General features: G+C 43.4%; 1 protein-coding gene across 3 annotated transcripts in view; it reads left to right on the plus strand.

Annotated features, from left to right (window-relative positions):
- The window catches only part of UBE2G2 (ubiquitin conjugating enzyme E2 G2), a 40,285-nt gene that overhangs the window by 7,178 nt on the left and 8,882 nt on the right, over window positions 1-24,225 (plus strand). Inside the window, exons 2-3 of one of the 3 annotated variants that reach the window (XM_003927551.3) lie at window positions 14,240-14,275; window positions 14,371-14,416. The exons of 1 other annotated variant lie outside the window; for it this stretch is intronic. In XM_003927551.3, coding sequence (XP_003927600.1) covers window positions 14,240-14,275; window positions 14,371-14,416 — 82 coding nt within the window. Of the gene's footprint in view, window positions 1-14,239; window positions 14,276-14,370; window positions 14,417-15,241; window positions 15,338-24,225 lie in introns of those variants that run through there. One more of the 3 variants, XM_074389472.1, reaches the window with a different exon arrangement.

Below are 24,225 nucleotides of genomic sequence, written 5' to 3' on the forward strand. Positions count from 1 at the left end.
CCTCCTGGCCTCATTGTTGTCCCCAAACTCTCCAGGCTCGATATGCTCCTCTCCTGGGCCTCCGGGGTGTGGGGACACTTTCCTTACTTGGCTGACCTCATCACTTGTGCCCTCCCTGAACCACCAGACCCAGTCTGTCCTTCCTGTTACTGTCATGCTTCTCCATGATTGCCCCTTTTTAGTTTTAAAAACTATTTTTGTAGAGACAGGGTCTTGCCCAGTTTTAAAACTTTTTATTGTAAAGAATATTGTATATGTAAAAGTGTAGAAAAGGTGTATGTTCAGATGAAATGATAAAATGAACATCTGTGTCCATGGCACCAGCTTCAATGGAACAGTGACAATAACTTGGAAGTCTTTGTGCTCCTTCCTACTACCACCAAAACTTAATCACCCTTCTGAATTTTGTATAAATCTTTCTTTATATGTACTACCTAACATATTGTTTACTTTTACCTGTTTTTGAACTTAGTAGAAATGGAATTATACAATACGGGTTCTTTGAGTCAAATCTTTTGCTCAGCCTTGTTTCTGAAATTCATTTATGTTGAAGCATTTATGGCCATGTTGCTTAATACCAGCGTAGTGAGAAATATGTTGTTAGGTGATTTCGTCATTGTATAAACATCCTAAAGGATGTTTACACAAACCCAAATGATAGTGCCTGCTACACACCTGGGCTACATGGTGGAGCCTGTTGCTCCTAGACTGCAGACCTGTGCAGCATGTGACTGTACTGAATACTGCAGGCAAAATGTGACATACATCGTTAGTGATCTCTCAGCTCCATTATAATCTTAGGGATGCTCTTCATATATGCAGCCTATCCTCTACTGAAATTGCATTATGTTGTGCATAACCGTAGCCTTAGTTCATGTTCACTACTGAGAAGTATTTCATTTTGTGAATCATAGGGCCTCAGCCCCACTGGGTCATGGAGTGTCCTCTATAGCTGTGCTTTGGTGCAGGATCCAAGAAATAGACAGGACACAGAGGAACTGGAGAAGAGCAGCTGGGCTCAGGGGCCATGCCACCTGTGAGTGGAGACAGGCGAGGCCCCGAACGTCCGGAAGAGTCTGTATTTATTAGGTACAAAGCAGGGGGAAGGGTCGTGAGGTCATCTATAGGCTTAGTGATAGGGCATACATAATCATGTGAGTAACAAGCGAGGGGGCCACCCCATTAGGTCACCTGGGCAGAGAGGTGCGCCGGGCATAGTAGGAGAGGGTCACGTACAGAATAGGGGGTCCACCCCCATTAGGTCACTGAGGCAAGGAGATAAGCTGTGTGCAACAAGTGCCGTGCGCAACACTTCGTATCTGGGAGCTGGAGATTTCAGAGGATTCTTATAGAAGGATACTGTAAGCCAGTGCAGTGGGAGCTGGCAGACTTGTTCTCTTCTCTAAGATATTTTATGGGAGGATGATTTGAGCTAGCACAGAAGCAAGAAAAGGCTGACAGGGTGTACAGCCACCGTGACCTGGTCACACCAGAAGGGTTCTTCTCCCTGGGTTAGGGATCTCAGGCCTGAGGCCTACTTTCCACAGGAACTGGATGCGAGGTACTTCAACTCCTTTATCAGGAGGAGAGGCTCCTGCTCCAAGCCTGCCATACAGCGTACGCCCTTTCAGGCAGGGATGCCACCGCCTGGGTCTTTGGTTTTTGTCCTGGTCTGGCTGTTTTCCCATGTACTGCTTCTGCTCTGTGACTGCTCTAGACATTGTTCCTACTATAAACTACTATATGGTTATATAGAAGGATTATATAAGTCGGCGCTAAATGTGTTGGTACAGTTCCAACTACAATACCTATATGATTATATAAAACATATATATGATTATATGGACTACAGTATTTATATGACTACATAGAAAGATTATATGAAACTAAGTATCCTAGATATAAGTACTAAGATTATATAAACTAGATGTGTGTAAGCAGTAAGTTATACTTCAGGCACTAATTGTTCCAACTATAAACTAATACATGATTATATGTAAAGGATAATATAAAGGAAATAGCTGAGCAATAACATTATAAACAAAGATATTATTCAGGCACTAATTGTGCCTAGGGTTTGCACAGCTCTCCTTCCTCGGTGCCCATGTTGGGGGTTACCCACAGTGAATAAGCCAGAATTCATCCATTCCATCGTTGGACATTTGAGTTATTTCCAATTTTTTATTTTTAGAAAGAATGCTGCTGTGAATGTTTTTGAATGTGTGTCTTGGTGAACACATTTGTATTTTAACAGGATCATGGAACACTCATAATCAGCTTTATTAGGTAATACCAAACTGCTTTTCAGTGTAGTTGTCTGTTATGTATTGCTGCTAGCAGCAGCTGAACTTTCCCATTGCTGGTCGTGGTTGCTAACACGTTGGTGGTGTGTTGTGTTTCGTTAGCAATTTGATGAATATGATGTCGTATCTTGAGGTTTTAGTTTGTATATCTATGATTCTGAATGAAGTTGAATATCCTTTTATGTAGATAGGCTATTTGTGTTTTTTCCTGTGTGAAATGTCTGTTCTTTTTTTTTTTTTTTTTTGGAAAATTTACATGAATTTTTTTTTATTTACTTGTAGGAGTTCTTTATATGTTCCCATAACTTTATATGCCCCTAATCTTGTGTTGGTTATACATGCTATAATTATTTTATCCCTGTTTGTGCTTCATTTTTAAGACTTTATGCTGTCTTTTTTCCCCCAGCCACCTTAAAAATTAAAAAAAGCTCTGAGGTGCTATTGAGATATAGTAAACTGACATATCGAAGTGTACAGTTTGGTGAGTTGTGATATATGTGCATTCCCATGAAACCATAACTACAGTCAAGGTGGTAAGTGTGTCTGTCATCCCCAAAAGTTTCCTCCTGCCCCCTTTTTAATTCATACTTCCCTTCTTCCCTCCTTCTGCCCAGTTCCCAGGCAGTGACCCATCTGCTTTCACTTACTATATAGGTTGTTATGTACTTGTCTTCTGTCATAATTCTTTCATTCAGCATGATTATATTGAAATTCGTCCGTGTTGTTGCCTATGTCAGTATTTTCTTCTTTTTTATTGCAGAGTTGTAGTCCACTGCATGGATAGACTACAATTTGTTTATATATTTACCAGTTGGTGGACAGTTGGTTTGTTTCCAGGTCTAGGCTATTAGAAATAAACCTGCTATGAACATTTGTGTGCATTTCTTTCTTTGGATGTGTGCTTTCATTTCTTCTGTGTAAATAGCCAGGATTATAATGGGAAGTGTATGTTTCATTTTTAAAGAAGCAGTGAAACTGTTTTCCTAAGTGGTCATACCAGTTTACATTTCCCTAGCAGTGTATTAAACATTCCGGTTGTTGGTTGCTCCACCTCCTTGCTAACACTTGGCATGGCCAGTTGTTTTTTGTTCTTGCTTTTTTTTTTGAGACAGGTTCTCACTTTGTCACCCAGGCCAGAGTGCAGTGGTATAATCATGGCTCACTGCAGCCTCTGCCTCCCAGGCTTAAGCAGTCCTGCTACCTTAGCCTCCCAAGAAGCTGGGGCTATAGTCGTATGCCACCTTACTTAGCTAATTTTTGTGTTTTTTGTAGAGATGGGTTTTGCCGTGTTGCCCAGGCTTGTATTGAACTCCTGGGATCAAGCAGTCTGCCCGCCTTGGCCTCCCAAAATGTTGGGATTACAACTGTGAGCCACTACGCCCATTTAGTTTTAAAAATTTTAGCCATTCTACTGGGTGTATAGCAGTCTTACTGAGGTTTTGTTTTATTGTTTTTTTTAGACGCAGTCTCACTCTTTCATCCAGGCCGTAGTGCAGTGTCATGATCTCGGCTCACTGCAACCTCCACCTCCTGGCTTCAAGCGATTTTCCTGCCTCAGCCTCCTGAGTAGCTGGGACTACAAGCATGTGTCGCCATGCCTGGCTAGTTTCTGTATTTTTAGTAGAGTTGGAGTTTCACTGTGTTGGCCAGGCTGGTCTCGAATTCCTAACTTCAGGAGTTTGCCTCAGCCTTCCAGAGTGCTGGGATTACAGACGTGAGCCACCGTGCCCAGCCCTTACTGAGGTTTTGATTTGCTTTTCCCTAAGACTCGTGATGTTAAGCATCATTTCACGTGTTTATTTGCCATCCATATGTCTTTTTTGATGAAGTGGCTTTAGTCCAGGGGTCCCCAAACTATGGCCTGTGGGCTGCATGCGGCCCCCTGAGGCCATTTATCTGGCCCCCGCCGCACTTCAGGAAGGGGCACCTCTTTCATTGGTGGTCAGTGAGAGGAGCACAGGATGCATCCGCATCCACATCCTGTGCTCCTGGAGTACTGTATGTGGCGGCGCCGCAAAGCGCGGCGTCCCTCATGTACAGTATTACTTCCGGTGACGCGGGACGCACACGTCACGGCTCCGGAAGCGCGTCATATGACGCACATCCGGTCTGCGGCTGCGGCGCCCCACATCACCGGAAGCAGTGTGAAATAACAGCAGAAGTAGGAAGAAAGGCAAAGCACTATAACCAATACCACACAGTACAATGGCCCCCATACTCCCCCAAATGTACAACATAATGGCCCCTATAACCTCCCTTTGCCCAAAAGTCTCCCCCCACAGTACTACACACTGTGTTTCCCCTATTATAAGACCCTGTCTTATATTAATTTTACCCCCAAAAGACGGGGGCTGTCTTATTTTTAGGAGGTGTCTTATAATAGGGGAAACATGCAGCAGTGGGATTCCCACAGAAGAGGCCCACCGCTGCTGCAGATGTCCAGGACACTGTATACACAGTGTCACAGGCTGATCACCGCCATCCCTGTATACAGCACTGGAGGCGGTGCTGGGCCTGTGACACTGTATACCGCTGTCTGGGATAGTGGAGGCAGCAGTGCTGGCTGTGAAGGGTGTCACACCTTGCATAGTCCGGCCCTCCAAGGGTCTGAGGGACATTGAACTGGTCCCCTGTGTAAAAAGTTTGGGGACCCCTGCTTTAGTCTTTGCTTCTTTTAAAATTGTGTTGATTTTCCTGAGAGTTCTTTGTATAATGTATATACAAGTCTTCTGCTGGATGTGTGTCTTGTAAATTTTTTCTGTTATTCTATGGCTTGCCTTTTCTTTTAAATATTAGTGAACACAGTTTTATTCTCTTAACTTTTAAGTGCACATTATAGTATCGTTAACTTTGTTAACTGTGTGCTCGTCGTTGTGCCACAGATCTTTAGAACTTTTTCATCTTGCATGAATGAAACTCTGCCCATTGAACAACTCTTGTGGCATGTCTTTTAATTTTTACAATAGTGCCTTTGAAAGAGGAGGGTTTTTATGATTTCAATGAAATTCAGTTATCGACTTTTAAAATACCTCTTGTTTTTGTGCTATATTTAAGAAATAACTGCCAAAGATCAGGTGGCAGTAGGATTTTCTCCTGTGATTTCTTCTAGATGTTTTATAGTGTTAGCTCTTACATTTAGGTCTGGGATCCATATCAGTTTTCCATAAAGGATATGGAAATAAAGGCCAAGGTTTGTTTGTAAATTATTTGTAAATGTCAGTGCAGTTGTTTCAGCACTGTGTTTACTAGGGCCACCCTACCACAGGCTGGGCGCGGCTTAAATAACAGCAATGTATTCCCTCATAGTCTTGGAGGCTGGAAGTCCAAGATCAAGGGTAGGGCAGGGCTGATTTCTTCTGAGGCCCTGTCCTCTGTGTTTGTGTTCTCATCTCTTATAAGGCTGTTAGTCAGATTGGATTAAGATCTACTCTAGGCCGGGCGTGGTGGCTCACGCCTGTAATCCCAGCACTTTGGGAGGCCGAGGCGGTGGCACGTGCCTGTAATCCCAACTACTCAGGAGGCTGAGGCAGGAGAATTGCCTGAACCTGGGAGGCGGAGGTTGCGGTGAGCTCAGATCGCGCCGTTGCACTCCAGCCTGGGTAACAAGAGCGAAACTCCGTCTCAAAAAAAAAAAAAAAAGATCTACTCTAATGACCTTATTAATTTTAATTAACTCATTAAAGGTCCTAGTCACACACTTTTTGCCACCTTGTTTTTTTCATGTAATGTGTCCTGGAGTTTGTTTTGTACTGGCATGTAGAGGTATTTATAACTGCAAAGTACCCTACCTGCATACATTACCATAATTCGACTGGTGTACATACCATAATTAGACTGGTCCTCTGTTGATAGACACTCGAGTCATTTCTAACTTCTTTTTGCTTTTACAAATAGTCCTGAAATGAATAGCCTATGTATACATCTTTTATTTTCAACAATGTTATCTGTGGAACGGATTCCTAGAAATGGAATTGTTGGGTCAAAAGTTAAATTTATATTTCACTTTGTGTAGTGGCTATTTTTTAACTCACTATTTTAAGTCACAAAGAATGGCCTTTGAAAATGTTCCTGATACTAAGATTCGTCTCTTTTTTTGAACTTGTTTCTTTTCAGTAAACATGAAACTGTATGATTTTGTGTATGTGCATATATGCTTTGAAAGCAGAAAACGGAAAAAAATCAAGTGTCCAGAACCATTCCCTCCATCCTCTGAACTCATTTACTGCAATTCTTTATCGACCAGTAGAGGCCAGTGTTGAATAACAAAGCTGGTGGGAAGTCCAGCACACACCTGGGCGGTCTCCGTGCAGAGCATGGCTCTCCAGGAACAGGTGTGGAGCTGCAGTTTTTAGATCACGCTTTCTCCTCCCTAAGGGAGGTTGTCACACAGAGGAGTGCCAAAGGGGAACTCCAGATGAAGATTAAAGCCGGCTCTCTTTGGTGGGAGCTCTTCTTCATGGTCCCACGAAAGTGATTTGTAAAACTCTTGTGTATTCTGCTGCCAGGCCCCACTTAGTTGCCTACTGACATTGTATTTCACTTGTTTACAGTGCATCTGCCTTCATCTGTTATTTTTTTCTTATAACTAGGTGGTTTGACTTGAGATACAAGAATAGGACTAGATTTTAGATGACTGGGTGTAGGAAGCCTGGCAAATCAGAGAAATAACCAAATCTGTGGTTATTTCTCTGATCTACTCCCCATGGAGAGGCACAAAGGGAGTCCATCAGGTCTTAGTCAGCTTGGTACTTGACCCGATTCACATTCAATTTCTCCCCACTTTGCAATGTTTAATGCACTGGGTCCTTGGGGCCAGTACTTGCCTTCAGCTTGCCTTGCGGGCCCCTCCTTGCCAGTGCCTCCTCTCACTGCTGGGGTGTTAGCACAACCTCGTGATTACACTTGGCTCTCTTCAGGACCTCTGTTCTCTGGAGTATGGTTTCTCAGCAGGTGTTGGTGGCATTTTCAGTGAAATAATTTTTCCTTGTGTAAACCTTGTTCCTAGCATGATGTTGAACATTCCGGCTCCTTGCTGCTAAATGGTGGTAGCATTCTTCAGTCATCATGGACTCCAAAAAATGGCACCTTCTATTTCCAAATATTCCGTGGGAAACACTGCTCTAGAGGGTCCTGTCCAATGCCCAATGGTTATATATGTTCCATATGCAAATAACCCCCCTTGAGCATTAGCCTCACTCCTCCAACCACTGGCCTGTCACCTCTGCTTCTCTGTGTATTGGACATCTCAACCTTAAATATGTTTCCATGAGAACTCCTGGTTTTCCCTCATATCAGAGCGTCATGTTCCAGGTGAAGGGAGCGCACTAGCTCCAGAGAGACTCACGTTGTGCCTGCACCCCCAAGGCAGTGCAGTCCTTGCTCACGGGAGCATTACAGCCTTGCTTCCCTTTGTTTTCCTGCAGAAGCAGGGGTTCTTACTAGTGAAGTTTAGCTTTGCCTGTTTGGAATTATGTCTAAATGCAGTTAGGTATTACATATTTTTTTAGGCCTGGCTTATTTCACACAACATATTTTGTGTAGCTGTGGGTCATATATTTTTGTTTCTGTTCCATTGTAAGGAGAATTTATTGACCTCGTCTCTTGGTAGGTATTTTGTTTCCATTTTCTGGCTACTATGAACTCTGAACTCATTTACTGCAATTCTTTATTGCAGTATATCTGTAGACATGCTTTTGGTTTACATGTGTGCACGTATTCTTGTTGAATATGTGGCATTGCTGGGTCAGAGTTAGTAACTCCAGACTCTTCTCCAGAGTGGCTCTACCAAGCTAGACTCCCACCAGCAATGTGTTTCTGTCTCTAGATCCTTGCTGACACTTCCTACTGTCAGTCTTAAAAACGCTGAGGATAGGGTTATTCTGGTAGGTATAGTGATAGTTCTCTGTGGCTGCAGTTCACATATCACCACAATTACTGGGGTTGAGTAACGTATCACATGTTTGTGGGCCACTTACATGTTTTTGTGTGAAGTTGTCCAAGTTTCTGACTGATTTTTCTTTTTGGTTTATGTTTTAAAAATTGATATGTAAGGCATTCTTTAGAAGTTGTGGATATTTGCCTTTATGGATTAAATCTTGCAAATTTCTTCCTCTCTGGGGCTTATCTTTTCATCCTCTTAAAGATATCTTTTGATGTCAGAGGTTTTAATTTTAATATTCTTAATTGTATCTGTCTTTTCCTTTATGAAGAGTGCCTTTTGGCTGCTTATCGTTAGTTCTGTTTAAGTTTTTATGCTAAGAGCATGAAGATATTCTCCAGTATTATCCTCTAAGAGGTGTATTCTTTTCTATTCCTAAAGCAGCAAACATAAACTTAGGGGGCCAGCCTTACTGAGATAAAATTTACACAAAATAAAATGTGCCAATTTCAAACAGACAATCCTTTGAGCTTTGACAGGCGTATGCTCTTGTGTAGCCATCATTACAGCTATGATACAGGAATACAGGACATTTCTGTTACCCTGAAAAGCACCCTTTGCAGTCCCCTCCCATTCCCTCGGCCTCTAGTGACATTGGATTTGCTATTAACTGTAGTTTCGCTTTTTGTAGAATTTTATGTCAATAGAAGCATGCAGTGTATAGTCTTTTGCATCAGGCTTCTTTCACTTAGCAGGATGCTTTGGAGAGTCATTTATGTTTCTGTGTGTGTTTGTAGTTTGTTCCTTTTTGTTGCTGAGTAGTATTCCATTGACTAGATATACTGTGGTTCATTAAATGATTGATGGATGTATTAGCCCATTTTCACACTGCTATGAATATACTACCCGGGACTGGGTAATTTATAAAGGAAAGAAGTTTAAGTTTATTCACAGTTCCACATAACTGGGGGGTGGGGGGCTTAGGAAACTTATAACCATGGCAGAAGGGGAAACAGACCCCTTCTTCTTAAGGCAGTAGGAGAGAGAAGAGCAAGCCAAGGAAGAACTTAACATACACTTGTGAGATCTCGTGAGAATTTGCTATCATGGAAACAGCATGGGGGAAACTGCCCTCATGGTGCAGTCACCTCCTACCAGTTTCTTCCCTCCACACTTGGGGATTATAATTGGAAGTGAGATTTGGGTAGAGACACAAAGCCAAACCATATCATTCCTCCACTGACCCCTCTCAAATCTCATGTTTTTTTCAAAACCATTCATTCCATGATTGGTTCCATTTTAAAACCAATCGTGCCTTCCCAGCAAGTCCCCCAGAGTCTTAGCTCATTTCATCACTGACTCAAAAGTCTAAGTCTGAAGTCTCATCTGAGACAAGGCAAGTCCCTTCTGCCTAGGAGCCTGTAAAATCAAAAGCATGTTAGTTTCTTTCAAGATACAATGGGAGTACAGGCATTGGATAAATGCTCCCATTTCCAATGGAAGAAATTGGCCAAAACAAAGGATTACAGGCTCCCATGCAAGTTTGAAATCCAGCTGGGGAATCATTAAATCTTAAAGCTCAAAATGATCTTCCTTGTGACGCCATGTCTCATATCCAGGGCATGCTGATACAAGCAGTGGGCTTTCATGCCTTGGGCAGCTCCGCCCCTAAGGCTTTGCAGGGTACAGCTCCCCCACACCTACCCCCTTCCGCTACTTTCATGGCAGGCATTGAGTGTCTTCAGCTTTTATAGGTGCACAGTGTAAACTCTTGGTGGATCTACTGTTCTGGAGTCTGGAAAACGATCATCCTCTTCTCACAGCTCCACTAGGCAGTTGCCCCTGTGGGAACTCTGAGAGGGCTCCAACCGCACATTTCCCTTCTGCAGTGCCCTAGCAGATGTTCTCCATGAGGGCCCTGCCCCTGCAGCAGACTTCTGCCTGGACATCCAGGTGTTTCCATACATCCTCTGAAATCTAGGCGGAGGTCCCCAAATGTCAGTTCTTGAATTCTGTGCACCCACAGGTCCAGCAGCACATGGAAGCTGCCATGGCTTGAGGTTTGCACCCTCTGAAGCAACAGTCTGAGCTGTACCTTGGCCCCTTTTAGCCATGGCTGGAGCTGGAACCACTGAGACACAGGGGACTAAGTCCCAAGGCTGCACAGAGCAGCAGTGGAGGTGGGCCTGGCCCACAAAACCATTTCTCCCTCCTAGACTTCCCTTCCTGTGATGGGAGGGGCTGCTGCCAAGATCTCTGACATGCTCTGGAGACATTTTCCCCATTGTCTTGGCGATTCCTTGTTACTAATGTGAATTTCTGCAGCTGTCTTGAATTTCTTTCCAGAAAATGGGTTTCTCTTTTTTATCAACATCATCATGTTGCAAATTTTTCAAACATTTATTCTCTGCTTTCCTTTTAAACATAAAAGTTCCTTTTTCAGATCATCTCTTTCAAGTTCAAAGTTCCACAGATCTCTAGGGCAGGGGCAAAATCCCACCATTCTCTTTGTTAAAACAAAGCAAGAGTGACCTTTGCTCCAGTTCCCCAGAAGTTTCAGACCACCTCAGCCTGGGCTTCATTGTCCATATCACAATCAGCATTTTGGTCAAAGCCATTCAACAAGTCTCTAGGAAGTTCCAAACTTTCCCACATTTTCCTTCTAAGCCTGCCAAACTGTTCCAACATCTGCCTGCTACCCAGTCCCAAAAGTTGCTTCCACATTTTCAGGTTATCTTTATAGCAGTACCCTTGGTACCAATTTACTGTGTTAGTCTGTTTTCACACTGCTATAAGAACTTCCCTGAGACTGGGTAATTTATAAAGGAAAGAGGTTTAAGTGGCTTACAGTTGCACCTGGCTGGTGAGGCCTCAGGAAACTTACAGTCATGACAGAAGCCAAAGGGGAAGCAAGCACCTTCTTCATAAGGTGGAGAGAGAGAGAGAGAGAGAGAGAGAGAGAGGGAGGGAGAGAGAGAGGAGTGAAGGAGGACCTTCCAAACACTTATGAAAGCACCAGATCTTGTGAGAACTCAGTATCTCAAGAACAGTATGGGGTAAACTGCCCCCATGATCTAGTCCCCTCCTACCGGGTTCCTCCCTCAACACGTGGAGATTATAGTTCAAGATGAGATTTGGGTGGAGACATGGAGCCAAATTTTCCAGTTTGGGGCTATTAGGCATTTAGCTGCTATGAACATTTACATACAAGGCTCTGGCAATGTAAGACCCAATAGAATTGCTGGGTCTTAGGGTCAGTGTATGTTTAATTTTAGCAGAAATGGTCAAACTTCTTTCCTAAAGAGTAACCAAACCGTTTTGCATTCCCATCAGTGATGCATGAGAGATCTACTTGCTAAACTTGCCAGCAGTTAAAGTCTTTAATTTTGGTCATCTGTTGTGACTAAAGATATTGATAATGCTAAAGTTGTTGAGCTCTATCTGATTGTGGTTTTAATTTCCATTACCCTTATGATTCACAGTGTTGAGCATTTTCTCAAATGCTTATTAGCCATCTGTTTTAGTCAGTTCAGGCTGCTGTAACAAAAATACCAAAGACCAGGGAGCTTAAATGACAGATTTATTGCTCCCAATACTGGAGGCTGGGAAGTCTGGTAGGGCTGTCTCTATGGTTTGCAGGTATGGCTATCTTCTCCTGTGTCCTTTTATGGCCAAGAGGCAAGTCTCTCTTGTTTCTTATAAAGGCGCTAACTCCACTCGTGAGGGTTCTGCCCTCCTGACCTATCTCCTCCCAAAGGCCCCACCTCCCAATACCGCATATATTAGGACTCAACTTAGGAGTTTTGGGGGCACACAAGTATTTAGACCGCAGCACCGTCCATGTTGACTCTGGCAATGGCTCTGTTCAACCCTGTTTCTTCTGTCTCCTTTTTTTTTTTTCTTACCTATTTTGATTTTTATATTGGTGCAGGATGGGGAAAGTTTTATTTTTTGTCTTAGAGATGAGCATCATTCACGGAAAAGAGTGCCTTTTACCTCTGGGCCATAGCTCTGTGTTCCCTTGAGTCAGGGTCTGTGTTGGCACAAGTTTGCTTTTGGGCTCTCTCTTCTGCTCCGTTGTTCTATTTAACTTAGAGCCAGTGCTACATTGCCATAATTTCCATAGCTCTGTAAGGAAGACTTGGTAACTCATAGATGGAACTTTTTGTTTATTCATTTTAAAGATAGTGCCTTGAGGCTGGGCGCAGTGGCTCACGCCTGTAATCCCACCACTTTGGGAAGCTGAGGCAGATAGATCATGAGGTCAAGAGATAGAGACCATCCTGGCCAACATGGTGAAACCATGTCTCTACTAAAAATACAAAAATTAGCTGAGTGTGGTAGCGCTCCTGTAGTCTCAGCTGCTCGGGAGGCTGAGTAGGAGAATCACTTGAACCTGGGAGGCGGAGGTTGCAGTGAGCTGAGATTGTGCCACTGCACTCCAGGCCGGTGACAAAGTGAGACTCTGTCTCAAAAAAAAAAAAAAAGTCTTGGCTATTCTTGCTTGTTTGCATTTTTATTTATCTTTTAGAATCGTCTTGTAAAATTCAAGCAAGAAAACTTGTTAGGATCTTGACTAAAGTTGCATTGACTCTTTAGATTCAATTTTGAGGATTGATAATTTTACAGTTGAGTTTTTAGTCCATGAACATAATATAATCCCCACTTATTAAGGTCTTTTAAAACTTGTTGTTAATAATGTTTTCTGTTCTGTTAGAGACCTCGCACATCTTTCAGAAACTTATTTTCACGTGTTTTCCTTTGTAATTGGTGTCTTTTTAGACCTGTTTTCTAATTCGCTAACGCGGTCGGTCTTCTGTATCCATGAGTTCTGCATCTGCGGGGTCAGTGAACTGTGGATTGAAAATACTTGGGAAAAAAAGTTATATCTGTACTGAACATACACAGGCTTTTTTCTTGTCATTAGTCCCTAAGCAACATAATATAATAACTGTTCATATATTATTTATGTCATGTTAGGTATTATAAGTAATCTAGAGATGGTTTAAAGCAGGGGTCCCTGACCCCTGGGCCCCAGATCTGCTCCATGGCTGGTTAGGAACTGGGCCACACAACAGGAGGTGAGAGGTGGGTGAGGGGCATGACCACCTGAGCTCTGCTTCCTGTCAGATCGGCAGTGGCGTTAGATTCTTAGAGCGCAAACCCTATTGTGAACTGCATATGTGAGGGATCTAGGTTGTGTTCTCTTTATGAGAATCTAATCCCTCCACCCCCTACTCCCGCGTCTGTGGAAAAATTGTCTTTCATGAAACCAGTCCCTGGTGCCAGAAAGGCTGGTGACTGCTGGTTTAGGGTATCCGGGAAGATGTTTGCAGATTATATGCAAATACTACACCATTTTATACCAGGGACTTGTGGGAGGTCCTGAAACTAACTCCCCACGGATACTAAGGGCCAACTGCACGTTAACACGCACTTCAGTTCTGTGGCTGTGTACAGACCTCATGTTCAGCAGCTGTGCCAAACTCACTTTTACTGACTATCTTCAGATTCTTTTGGGCTTTCCTATGTATGTGGACATAGCATCTGTGAATAGTAAGTTTTATTTCTTATTCATTCCTTATACCTTCTATTTGTTTGGCAAGGATTTATTAATTTTCTGTCTCTTCAAGGAACCACCTTTTGGGTTTCATTGATTTTTCGGTATCTTTGCGTACTGTTTTATTAATTTCTCCAGTACTCTGCCCACCGCACTCCAGCCTGGGCAACCAGAATGAGACCCTGTCTCAAAACTAAACAACAAAGTAACCAACAGGAATCGTTTGGAAAGACAGTTTGCCCCTTATGTTTGCTTTTGCATTTGTAAAAACAAAAAGAGAAATAAAAGTCTGTGTTTTGTTGGTATAAAGAACCGTTTGTGTAGTCTTTATCAGAACTGTTACTGGACTAGGTAGTCACTTTGGGCAAACAGAACTTTCACTTGTTAATATGTGTATTCTATGGTTTACAGGCTTATATATCTTGTAAAGGTGTTTTGTTAAAATGACAGTGTAACATTTATTCTGTTTGGTAATGGTTTTACTTATTAATTTTATAGAATTAACACTGAATCCTCCTGAAGGAATTGTGGCAGGTAAGGTTCTAAAGTTAACTTCCTTATAATTTACTTTTAATTGCCAAAGTTCCCTTCAAAGTTAAAATGGTGTGAAATTTTTTCTCACTCTACAGGCCCCATGAATGAAGAGAATTTTTTTGAATGGGAGGCATTGATCATGTAAGTTAATCATATGTGTACTAGTTTTTAGGGCTTTGCCGGAAGTCAGATGTAAGAATCACATCAGCAATGTGACTGTGCCCCAAAGTCACCTGGAAAAAAGACTGAGTTCTCTAGTAACGTCCAGCTCTTCTCTAGGCTGCTGGTCTGAAAGCAGAGAAGGCCCTGAGCATTGATCCAAAAGAACGGAGTGTTTCCTTAGAGCCAGTCAAAGGTTTAGTTATAAACACATAATATATGTATTCTATATTAGAGTTTTAAGATGGTAATTTTGGAATGTTATATGGTCATGGTTAACCTCAAATGGTGTGGGTGGCTTTGGCTTCCAGAAGTCCCCAAAGATCTGAAAGTTTGATGAGAAAAGGGTCCTCAAAGGTATGGGGATCACAGCAGCATGTTAGCGCAGACTTGCCTGCCCTGTCTTTGGGCCAGGACTTGACTTTTCTTTTCCTTTCCTCTCAGTTCATCTCTTCCAGTGCTGCTTCTCCTTTTTCTGTTGCCTTGTCTAGGCTTGTTGGCCTTACATTCTCTCTGTTCCAAGACGTGGCTTAGTAGTAAGTGAGTAGTGTGGTTCTGTGTTTCATGGCATTTAACTTAGGGTAACATTGCTTGGAAACACGTGGACCTCTGATTTTAGAGTGTTCTGTGGCCCTGACTCACTTTGCTTTTCTTTCCTTCTACCTTAGATGCGCAATTTTTAGCTATTCTTAGTGTATTTTCACCAAAGTGAGGTTAAGTAAAATTTAGGAAGTTGAGATTTGTAATCAGTCTCTGTTTTCTTTCTTTTATTTTTATTTTTGATGGAGTTTCGCTCTTGTTGCCCAGGCTGGAGTGCAATGGCGTGACCTTGGTTCACTACAACCTCGCCCCCTGGGTTCAAGCAATTCTCCTGCCTCAGCCTCCCTAGCAGCTGGATTACAGGTACCCGCCACCATGCCCTGCTCATTCTTGTATTTTTAGTAGATACAGGTCTTGCCATGTTGCCCAGGCTGGTCTCAAACTTCTGATCTCAGGTGATCTGCTCGCCTCGGCCTCCCAAAGGGCTGGGATTACAGGAGTGAGCCACCGTGCCCAGCCCAGTTTCTGTTTTCTCATTAGTGAGATGTTTTAATTTGCAGAAAGGTCTTGGGTTGGGTTTTGTTGCGTGGAGAAGTGCTCTAGTGGGCAGGGTCTGAAAAAATGAGGGCTGTGGAACAAGCATGAGCTCTGGCTTGATGTGTGACCTTAAATTTCACTACGCTTTCGGAATTTGCCGGTTGCTTGGATCACATTAATTCTTAATGCTCTACTGGTTAGTCTGAGAAACAAATGGTGCTAAGTGTTGTCTGTGGAGGTTAAATTGGTAGGAAAATTAGTTTTTTTGATAAATAGAATGTTTTTAAAAAATCGTCACTCTGCAGATGGCACAGCAAAGCCTACCATTTCCTGATCATTTGTAAATTCCTAATTGCTTGGGCCTATGGCACAAGTTTTTTCTGTGTCTGAAGGTTTCTGGAATCTGGGTTTGTGTCTGATGTGGCCCCGGGACAGTTATGAGATGGACAGCAGGCAGGTTCCACAGCCTGTGCTGTCCTTGTTAGTGGACTGTTGGGCTGTGTCGGACCAGCTCTTTGTATTTCTGTTCTGCTTGTGTCATGTGTTGACGCAGGCACACCTGTATTCATGCCAGCAGGCCAGCTGCAGGGCACAGAGAGGCGGGAGGCCTGTCCACGTGTAGAGGTTGAAGGCGCCTGTCGGGTCTGCAGTATTTGGGGGATGTTGGCGCCTCAGTAGGCCTATTTAGAAGCTCATTAAAGGAACAGTTGAGCCTACTCGTGGTTTTAAAAAAGTGTTCATTGTTAAAAATCTATTAGGGTAACTATAACCAATTTTAAATAAACAGTATAAAATTAAACCAATATTTTGAAAGCCTGTCTTAAAAAGTAATTAGAACTATTTTTAGGTAGAGCACTTTAGTGTTTGAACAAGGCTTTTTGCATTAGTGTGGAATTCCCCTGCTTGAAGATCCTGGTGAGTTTGTGGGTTTTGATCCTGTTCCAGACCCTTCACAAACAAGAGGCCGTTTACAAGTGCACTTAAAATGCCTATTAGGGAATTAACTGTCCTCACATCGATTTGTCTCACCCTGCTATTTTGGCAGACATCTGGCTAAGTCTTCACTCAGTGGTGATAGGTTTCTTCTTTTTCTCTTTATTGTTTGATGGTTTCCAGGGCCACGTCTCTACTCTAGTATTTCTAAAACCTGGGCTTGCCTCACGGAAGTCTAATGGCTATCGGTTTTTGCTGTTGTGCTTGCCTTAAGACCCAGTGAAGAAAATGTCTTCTTAGATACCCAAGCAACAAATACTAAGTGCCTTACATATTAGAGCCCTCGTCTGAGGATACAGACTTGTCAAAGATGCACTGAAATCTTTACCTTGGAAGATCAGGGTTGAGGGGTTAGGATAGAGAGTAGAATAGCTTAGTGAGTAAGAGGACCAAATACTAAGAGTTAGGAGGCTGCATCTTTAGTTAAACACGGGAATAACTGTGCTGACCCTGCTGAGCTCATGGTGGAGTCTGAGCCTATGGTCAAATAGAGTGTGGCTGAAACGGCGGCACGCCAGGGGATGTGGCCTCCGTGGCTGTGGTTGTTAGCGTGGCCCGTTGCTCTTGGCCCTCTGACCTTCAGTTAATGTGGATCAAAACAGAGAGGCTCATCAGCATCTTCTAGACAGATGGTTACAGGTCTTGCCCAGCTCTAGGGTCCATGGCCTGTGACCCCATTGCCGCTAAGCAACGGTGTTGGGGGTGTACCTGCGGGGGGGGTGGCCTCTTTCATTGATGCTCTTCTGCAGGGTGCACCCAGCCCTAGGTAGCTGTTCAGTGCCAGTGGCGGACGAGGCATGGAGTCCATTGGGCCTTGCTGTCTGCTGTTTCCTGCTCCACCATTCCCAAATCAGCTAGCGTGGGGACCTTCCTGTTTGGTCCATGCCCCACTGCTGTCACCTCCCCAGGCCAGTGGCTCTAGAGGCTGTGGTGAAATAAGAAGGACCTTCCTTTACTGAATGTTGTGTTTTGGGTCCAATTGGTGGATGGGTGCTCCCAGGTTCTCCAGCTGGCTCACAGCAGCCCCTTGAGGGTCCCCAGGCTGCCACTTCTCCTACCGGGAGCCCTTCTCACACTTCAGGCAAGTGTCAGGGGCACACACCCTCCCTTTATGTGCAGATTTCTTGTTGACTGAAGACTGTCACAGAGCACATCTTGGCTGTATTGTACCTTGCTAAAATAAACGTGAGATAATAAAATAGGTGCTTATAACCTGTATTGTATGTAATCCCACCATAGCAGTTTCTTCAACAAAAATATAACAGAGATCCCTATATGAAGAGGTTATTGCCACATTCATGTGGCATTAAAACTAACTCAACATAGATGAAAGGCCACGTTCATTGTCATAATAATAATAATAAAAAGGGGAATGTCACTGTTCCACATAATTGATGGAGCATCTATATAGAAGAATGCCATGTAGCACTAAAACTGTTCAGGTAGAATTTTCATCCTTGAAAGTTGTACACAATATGAATGGAAAAGGCAAATTCTAGAATAATAGGATCACACGTGTCTGCCCGCCCGACCTCCCTCCCTCCCTGTCTGTGTCCCTCCCCCTCCCCCTCCTTCCTCTACCTCTCCCTCCCTTTCTTTCTCCCCTCCCGTTCTCCCCTCTCTCTCTTCCTTTATTTCTCCCTTTCTCCCCTCCCTTTCTCGTGGAGCTGTGATCTAGCTCTCTCACCCAGGCTGAAGTGTCGTGGCCTGATCACAGCTCATTGCATCCTCAAACTCCCAGGCTCAAACAGTCTTCCCGCCTCAGCCCCTCAAGTAGCTGGGACCACATGCGCACACCACCACACCCAGCTAGTTTTTAAAATGTTTTGTAGGGATGAGGTCTTGCTCTGTTTCCTGGACTGGTCTTGAACTCTTGGCCTCAGGTGATCCTTCTGCCTCAGCCTCCCAAAGTGCTGGGATTACAGGCAAGAGTGAAGGCACCCGGCCTAAACAGCTTTATTGAGTTAATTTATATACTGTAAGTTTTACCTGCATCAAGTATAAAAGTCTGTGGTTTTAGTAAATTTATAGAGTTTCGTAGTCATCATCACAAGCCAGTTTTAGAACGTTTCCAAAAAGACGCTTAGGCCCATTTGTAGTCAATTCCCATTCCAACTCTTGGCCACAGGCTACCCCTACTCTGCCTTCTGAATATAGATGTGACTTTTCTGACTTTTCCTATACATGGAATCATACACTGTCCAATCATCTGTGCCTGGCTTCTTTTTCTTGGCAGAGCGTGTCTGTGATTCATCCATGTTATACCATGTATCAGTAGCTCCTTGCTTTTCCATTCCCCAGTTAATGGACGTTTGGGCTCCCACTTTTTGGCTTTTGAGCAATGCTGCTGTAAGCACTTGTCATGTCATACTGTCTGTGTGGACATGGGGTTCATTTCTCTAGACCAGATAAATAGGTGTGGAATTGTTGGGATGTGGAGTAAATTTGCAGTTAACATTTAAAGAAACTGTCAGACTATCTTCTAGAGTAGCTCACCATTTTGCATTCCCAGCAGCAGTGTGTGAGTGTTCCAGTTTCTCCACTTCCACACCAATACTGCTGTTGTCTGATAACAACTGTTCTAACAGGTGTAAAGTGGGGTCTCCTGACAGAGTTGACTTGGATTTCCATGGTAACTAATGATGCTGCAGCTCTCTTAATGGGCTTATTGGCCATTCATGTATCTTCTTTGTTGAACTTCAGAACTTTCCCCCATTTTTATATTAGGTTGTTTTCTTGTTGGTGGGACATAGAGTTTTTAAAATTTGTTTTGATACAAGTTCTTCATTAGACATGATTTTCAAATACTTTCTTCTAGACTGCAGCTTTCCATTTTGTTTTCTGAATAGTCTTTTGAAACTAAAAAATAGGTAATTTTGATGAAGTGCGATTTTGCACTTTTTTTCTTCCATAGAGCATGCTTTTGGTGTTATATATATAACCCAGGGTTACAAAGATTTTCTCTTATGTTTTCTTTTAGAAGTTCTGTTTCCAGTTAGGCTTTGATTATTTTGAACTAGATTTATGTGTGGAATTAGTTAGCAGTCTGTTTCATTCTTTTGTATGTGGCTGTCCAGTTGTCTCAGCACCATCTGTTGAAAAGAGAATTCTTTCCCTATTGCGTAATTTTGGCACCTTTGTCAAAAATCAGTTGACAATAAAAGCAAGGATTTGTCTTTGGACTCTCAGTGGGTTTCATTGATCTATGCCTATCCTTGAGGCCAGTGTACTACATTGTCTTGATTACTGTAGCTTCATAGTAAGTTTTAAAGTGGGGAAATGAAGTCCTCCAACTTTGTTCTTTTTCAAGATTGTTTACTGGGCCATTGCATTTTCGTATACATTTTAGGGTCAGCTTCTCAGTTTCTACAAAATGCCTGGTGGGATTTTGATTGAGACTACATTGAATCTTTAGGTCAGTTTGAGGGGTATTGGCATCTTACCCGTATTCAGTGCTCTTATCCATGAACATAGACTTTCTCTCCATTTATTTCGGTGTTTTAAAATTCTCAGCAATGCCATGATACATTTGAATTTTTAAAAATCCAATTTTTGGATGAGAATGTGTGAATTGATACACACGTAGAAAAAAGCCTGGAACAGTAACCAAACTTAACTGTGGTTACCTCAGGGAGGTGATTTAGGAGAGGGAATGAACGAGGTATTTGGTTTTTATTTTATATACTTCTGCATTTGAATATTTTCCATCATTCATATATTTTCCTAGTTAAATAAGGTCAAAGTTTATGATGTAAAAGTGATTGTCTGCGTTGGAATTTACTATGAAGTTCTTATAGTAAATGAACTTATTTAGTACACTTTATAGTTCAAATATATTTGGTTTAAAATTTTTAAGAAATAACTATATTGCAAAAACTCAGGGTATGGCTGTAGGCTCCTTCTGGACAGGTTTAAGCATGAAAATAATTATTTGGAGCAAAAGCTATATTTGCTCCTACCGTGATTTCCTAAAATGGAAATGTTCCCCTTTTTCTTCCCAGCCGTTCTTAGCATTGGTTCTCTACCTGAGCATCACCTGGGGTGATTAGAACACCCCAAAACAGAAAGCAAACACAAGGCTATCTCTGGGTTTAAACCAGAGCCAGGGCCCTGCCGTTGGGGATGAGGGTCAAATATCCTGGTGGAGACCACCAAATGCCTGAGGAAAGTGCAGGAAGGCGCTGTCCCCAAATCATGGCTTCTTAACACTCTCTCCTCTTGCTGCGAGGCTGTTGGGATCAGTTTCTGTTTAACTCCCCACCGCCTGGCACAGCAACATGCACGACTTGGCATGGCAGAGCCGGTGTCCTCGGGCTTTTAAAGTGCCCAATGTGGGGTTGTGAGTGCAGCCCACCTTGGTCCCACTGTCCCAGGCATTAGTGGGGTGGGAGCATTGACAAGAAGCTTTTGTTGAACTGCAGAGCAGGAACTGAAGGAAGGAGATGCACCCATGCTCGGATGCCAGGCGCCCTCATGCCCTTCCTGCTGGGTGCCCTCTGTGGATTCTGTGGTATAGGGAGGTAGGGTTCTTCCCCCAGAGTGGAGGGTGCCCGTGAAGCAGTCTGTCCTTCCCATCTCCAGTTCAGCTGGCTCCAGCTTCAGGAGGCCCGTCATCCCTTAGTCATCTGCTTCAGGTTTTAAATACTGACAGATGAGTTTGCATTCACTGTGATTTTAATTCTTCGTCACTTGTGCTTTGGAGACTTTTTGTCTTTGTGCTGTGACAAACTTGATAAAGAGAACAGCAGTAAAAGCAGTCAGCTTCCCCAGCACCTGCCTGCAGCTGCAGTGGCTAGCGCACCAGTTCCTGAAACGTGCCTTGCGGGCAGGGCTCTGGACCCCCACATGCCCTGGTTACTCCACAAGGCACTCCGACCTGCCTGCTGCTTCTGTTATCTAGAAGGTAAAAGGTGTGAGAAGGGCAGTGCAAAGAAGAACAGGCTCTCCCTTGAGTTGAGTGTGGAAAGACAGAAGAGGCCGATCTTCACTTTTCTTTGGCTTTGTAAGTGACCCGTGCTGTTGCTGAGGAATGGTCACAGCTCTGGGGGAGGACAGGGACAAGGCAGTTGTCCTCTGTGAGGAAGGAGACTTGCTAGTCAGGAGTAGGCCGTGGGTGTTGCTCTCAGTATTTGCTTTTGTATCTGATTCACCCAAAAGACAGCAAACCAACCTGAGCTGTTGCAAGTGTGCTTCATGTGTTGAGTAGAGGGTCGTTATAATGCTAATGCTTGCAACTTAACTCCCCGAAACAGTTTAGGTCATCATTTCCATCAATAAGGCAGCATAATTTGTAGGCTTTGAAAAATTAACATTTGTGGCTCAAGCCTGTAATCCCAGCACTTTGGGAGGCCGAGGCGGGTGGATCACGAGGTCGAGAGATCGAGACCATCCTGGTCAACATGGTGAAACCCCGTCTCTACTAAAAGTGCAAAAAATTAGCTGGGCATGGTGGCGCGTGCCTGTAATCCCAGCTACTCAGGAGGCTGAGGCAGGAGAATTGCCTGAACCCAGGAGGCGGAGGTTGCGGTGAGCCGAGATCGTGCCATTGCACTCCAGCCTGGGTAACAAGGGCGAAACTCCGTCTCAAAAAAAAAAAAAAAAAAAAAAAAAAAAAAAAAAGAAAAATTAACATTTGCCTTGGATATATTTGTATCGTCGTTGTTCCTGTTTCGTTTGAAGATTTCCAGGTGAGGCCATCTTCAGTGAAAGAGAAGTGAGGTTGTCTGGAAGCAAGGCAATAAACCTTGTCCAAAAACAGCACTGTGGCATCTCCCACTCCTGACTCGGGAGCTGCCTTGAAGGCATGTTCCATAGGGTCAGGCATGCCGTTGCACACCCCTGCCCACCTGCCCAGCTGTCTGGGTGCCAGGCATTCTAGAAAAGAGAAAAAAAACCCAGTTTCAAACCAGTAGTAAACCGGAGCATTTGCAAATAGCTTTGATATTTAAGATGTGGGTGCACTTTAGGAAATGTGTGGTCATGCTTCTGAGGCTAGGAACGACCTGGTGGATTAAAAAAATATTTTTTAAAGAAAGCCCTATTATGAGAAACAAAGAACTGTTATCAAAGTATTGAGCAAATACCATTTGGCTCATTCCAAAAACACTACCCAGACATTTTTTCTTATTCTAGACTCAGAGGTGCCAGAAATATTGAGTGCTGGCAAGCATTCCTGACATACGAACAGTGTTACTTTTAAAGATAGTATCTTTATGTGCTTGACTTCTGGTTTCACGGTTTGAACTGTGTTCTCTGAACTCTAATACTAAACTGATCTAGGACCTTCACTAAGTCAGTTCATCCTTGAATTTTCCAGCTTTGCCTGACAGTAAAATGAAAACCCCAATCCTTGGTGCCCTCTCATCAGAGGGTGTGTGCAGAGTCAGTGGGTGGCGGTTATCCTTTGCTCTGAGCTCTTGTACTGGATAGGAGGCTCAGGGTGGCCTTGTGTCACTCTGATACATGGTGTGTGTCCTCCTGTGTTGAGAAGGCGGGGCTTCAGGGCGTGTTTGTTCAGGCCATTGCTGGGGGAGCAGAATAACCAAGGGTTGAGGCATCTCCAGGCTGCCAGGCGCGGGGGGGCGGGCAGTGTGGGTGGGGGCTCATCCGGGCACTGCCCTATCCAGCACGGCTGCTGTACCAGTAGCAAGACGTCATGCTCATGCCTCCATTGGTGGCATTCCCTGTCCTGGTCATGCTGAGGCTCTGGGGACTGTCACACAATAACCTGCCCTCCTCCACCTCCCCCAAAATAAATTGGCCATATTCACTATCCTTTTCCCAAAAAGTAGCAGAGACAGTTTTCAGAATCAAAATTTGTCTTTTAGATTGAAAATCTCCACAAAGCAATCACTGCATTGCTATTTCTTCTGACTGTTGCCCGCAGACCCACCCCACCAGGGCCATAAGTCGTTCTGGCATCTGGTGCTGCCCCCAGCAGCCCTGAGTGCCACCTCCAGATGAAAGCTAAAGCTCTTCCTTCAGTTTCTTTTTGAATTTTGTCTTTTTTCTTTAATTGTAGAGATAAATATTTCTAAATCTATTAGTTTCACTGAACCAAGGTAATTTTAAGATTTTTAAAACAGATTTTTACTTTTAAGAAGTATGTTTTTTGATTGAAGATTTAAAATGTATTTTTTAATTATTTTTTTCCTGTGCCATATCCTGGATTCTTTCTGAAGGCAGTAGGTCTGGTGTGGACTGTCTTCTGCTTATCCAGGCCTTGGCCCCTGTGCCAGTGTTCTTTCTGCCTTAGCCATTATTGTTAGAGGGGCAGAGCTGTTTATCAAGGGACTTGTTCTTTCAGCTCATAGAAGTAGGATGAACTGACTTATTTACTGATATGATGAGTCATACCCAGCGTAATTTCCACTGTCTCAGTGTCTGTCACTGTCACTCAGCAGTTCTGCTTTCTTATTAAAGAAACATGGTCCAAGATCTTTAGAACTCCTCACATGTGTGTTTCATTAATGTGATTTGTAGGAGAGGAAGAGTTCGTCCCTTTTGTGAAGGTACAGGTGTGGTGGCTGTCTCTTCCTCTCCTGCAGCCACCACACCTTGAACTATTGGTTAAGATAGAGTTAATTTATACTTGTTTAGTTTTAAAATGTAAGCAGGACTTCTGAAATGGTTTCATCTGTTTCTCCCATTTACATGTGAGGGAAGTATAGGTCCAGGGAGACTCTCGTGCCTGTGTCTGTGCCCATGACTCGGAGTTGCTC

This window comes from Saimiri boliviensis, chromosome 18, assembly GCF_048565385.1.
Source record: "Saimiri boliviensis isolate mSaiBol1 chromosome 18, mSaiBol1.pri, whole genome shotgun sequence".
NCBI lineage: Eukaryota > Metazoa > Chordata > Mammalia > Primates > Cebidae > Saimiri > Saimiri boliviensis.